At 34.1% G+C, this 2,825-nt stretch overlaps 1 protein-coding gene across 1 annotated transcript; it reads right to left on the bottom strand.

Moving 5' to 3' along the window:
- Positions 1 to 1,389: 1,389 nt before the first annotated feature.
- On the bottom strand, positions 1,390 to 2,190 carry LOC148928535 (uncharacterized). The gene is made up of 3 exons (XM_089056703.1): positions 2,169 to 2,190; positions 1,688 to 1,873; positions 1,390 to 1,595 (listed from the first exon to the last, which is right to left on the bottom strand). The coding sequence occupies exons 1-3, from the start codon at positions 2,188 to 2,190 to the stop codon at positions 1,390 to 1,392; spliced, it is 414 nt and encodes a 137-aa protein (XP_088912829.1).
- Between the last annotated feature and the right edge of the window lie 635 nt (positions 2,191 to 2,825).

Here is a 2,825-nt window from a genome sequence, read left to right on the forward strand (position 1 = left end):
TTTGATACTATTTTCCAAAGTATTCGGTTCGACAAACATAGTGAATCGCAGGGTGGTCTCGCAAGAAGAATCGACGTGAAACAAGGAAACATAACTAACATAAATGAGTTACAAAATTGTGTTGGTACACCACATACTGGAGTAAACAAGGTATATCTTGTGTAATAATTCTTTACTTTTATTGATTAATGATCTAAATAGGGTTCTATCATGGTTTTATCGTACAGTATGTAGAAATTATTATTGCAGATCTATGACATACGAAAACATTAGTTAATATTACTATTTTTTTAGTTTGTTTCGGAGATTAGTATCTTCACGGCTATAGGAAGGAATCAAAGCTCGATTCACCTGCGGTTGTATTCCAGAGACATTGGTATGGATGACACATTAGTCCTCACAGTACTACTCCATTGTTGTTGATACTAACACATTGCATGTTTTGCAGAGGACGTTCTTTTGTAAGTATTTGACAATGATTGGTTATCACAGTCAATGCAAATCAGTGATCAACGTACCTATTCAGAGGTTGAAGATGAGTTGGAGAACGACAGACAATGTTGATGACAGTTGGGTTTATTTGCTTAGACACCTTGAAGTCTACATGGGTGAAAGAGAGGGTCAATGGAATTGTGGACTATCGACTAAAAACAAAGGTGTGCTTCAGTATTTAAGAGCTAAATACAACCGTGTGTTTATGGTGGCAGGAAATAATCATAGCGCGTTACTGAATAAAGAGGCGGCATCTAAACATTACGCAAAGGAGAACAAAGAAAAAAATGATCAACGTAGAAAATATGATAGCTAACTACGGATCTCGCCAAATGGTTATGTCGTAACTAAAATTAGTGAAACTTTTTGTTCATTTCTTTAGAGCTTGTAATTCTCTTGTTTTTAAATCATGTTTATACGACGGCTGGATTTCATTGGTACTATATACTATTTCATATGTAAGATGCGATAAACATTACTCGATACATTGAGTCATAATAAATGAATATTTGTGTCATAGAATTGTTAGGTTAATTTTTGTCATAATATACCAACATTCGAGGCATGACGTAAAACTACTTAGTACCAGAATGCCTTATACAATTTGATTGAAATGTTCGCATGAAACAAACTGATTAGTAGTACGACCGAAGAATATTCTCGTGTTATGAACATATTAAAAAAAAAACAAATACGCGACGGGTATCATGTTTTAAACATATTAAAAAAGCTAGCACAACAGAAGAATGCATAGCAATAACTAAAAACAACAGTTATGCTTTTGGGTCATGCTAAACGATGTTTTGAGTCATGAAAATATGTGGGTATATTGGGTCATAATAATCCAATATTCGAGTCATGACATAAAACCACTGTTTTGTATGCCAAAAACTTAATCTATTCTTTTGGGTCATATCCACCCATCAATTCAGTCAACAACTTGAAAGTGAGAGAAGGGCCGATATTAGCACCAGCACAATCCGTAATAAATTTTTGATGAACTGGATCAAGTTGACGATTTAATCTCATGAACTTCTGGTGTTGTATCAAAACCATTGGGTGATTGTGTTCTTCGTTCAAATGTTGAATGACATAACCACGGTCTGAATCGAATTTGAATGCAACCCGAGCATTACATCCACATTTTTCGATTTACGTCGTCGTTTGGGTTGTTGATCGCTAAATTTCTGTTCACCTTCTCTGTTACACACTATGTAAAACCATATGGTGAGATCATTAGCCTTCTTTGAACCATTCTTCCTTGTGTCAAAACCAACACGACAACCATAGTTCTCGTAAAATTCAATGGCGTTGTCCAATGTGGGGAAGCTACGACCAACAAATGGTTTAAGCTCTATAGGGCATTCAGGTGTATTTAAATCTGTAATAATTCATAATCAGAACACACTTAAAAACTATCGATGAAGTAAAGACAAGTTTCCATCTACTGGATTTAGAACGATAATAGGCCATAATAAAGAAAAATCATGGCATACAACGCGTACAACTATCTTCTACGAAAATGCGTCATACTAAACCCAAATCGAAGCATAGCGGAAAAATTGATCAAATAATATAGGTGGAAAGATTCATTAAACAGAAGACAATGGCAGAAACAAATACAAATATATGAATAGAAGCATAATAAACAAATGAAAAAAAAAACATAACCAAACCTTGTATTCTCAAGAACGTCATCGGAGTATGATTGATTATCTGCGTGCGAAGTAGAATGTGTGTCGGATTACATTTTTGGAGTTGGGAGCTGCCAATGACAATGATATAGAATTGGAAATGGAACAGATTAATTTGGAACACGATTGGAGTTGGAATCTGCAACGACGATGATATAGAATTGAGGATGGAACATATTAATCTGGAATACGACATCGACGAATAATAAATCTTCATGGAAAAAAGTATAGTGGAAATTTGATGGTACATCGGCTAAAGAAGATAAAGATACGAAGGAGATGAAGTTGATGAATGTTAACTCATAATTCACGCATATGATTTGTTAGTAGAAAGAGAAATGGCAAGATTATAGGAGTTGCCATAACAATCGAGATGTAGCTAATGACTTTAGTGACCTTATTGGATTTTTAGTCAATAAAATAATATAATTTAGGGAATTAATTGAGCCATTAGATTTTTTAATCTCAAGATGATCTCGCCAAATCCTAAGGATGAAATTTGGCCTGTATTTCTTTGTTTAAAGCCATTTTTGTTTTGATCAAAATCATATATATATATATATATATATCCATCATACTTTCAACATCATTTGAAACCTCATACACTATTGATATTTTCTTCGATCCTTGTGCTGATGC

This window comes from Salvia hispanica, chromosome 4 (genome assembly GCF_029641045.1).
Source record: "Salvia hispanica isolate PSC_SH4W2 chromosome 4, Shi_PSC_v1, whole genome shotgun sequence".
Classification (NCBI taxonomy): Eukaryota; Viridiplantae; Streptophyta; class Magnoliopsida; order Lamiales; family Lamiaceae; genus Salvia; species Salvia hispanica.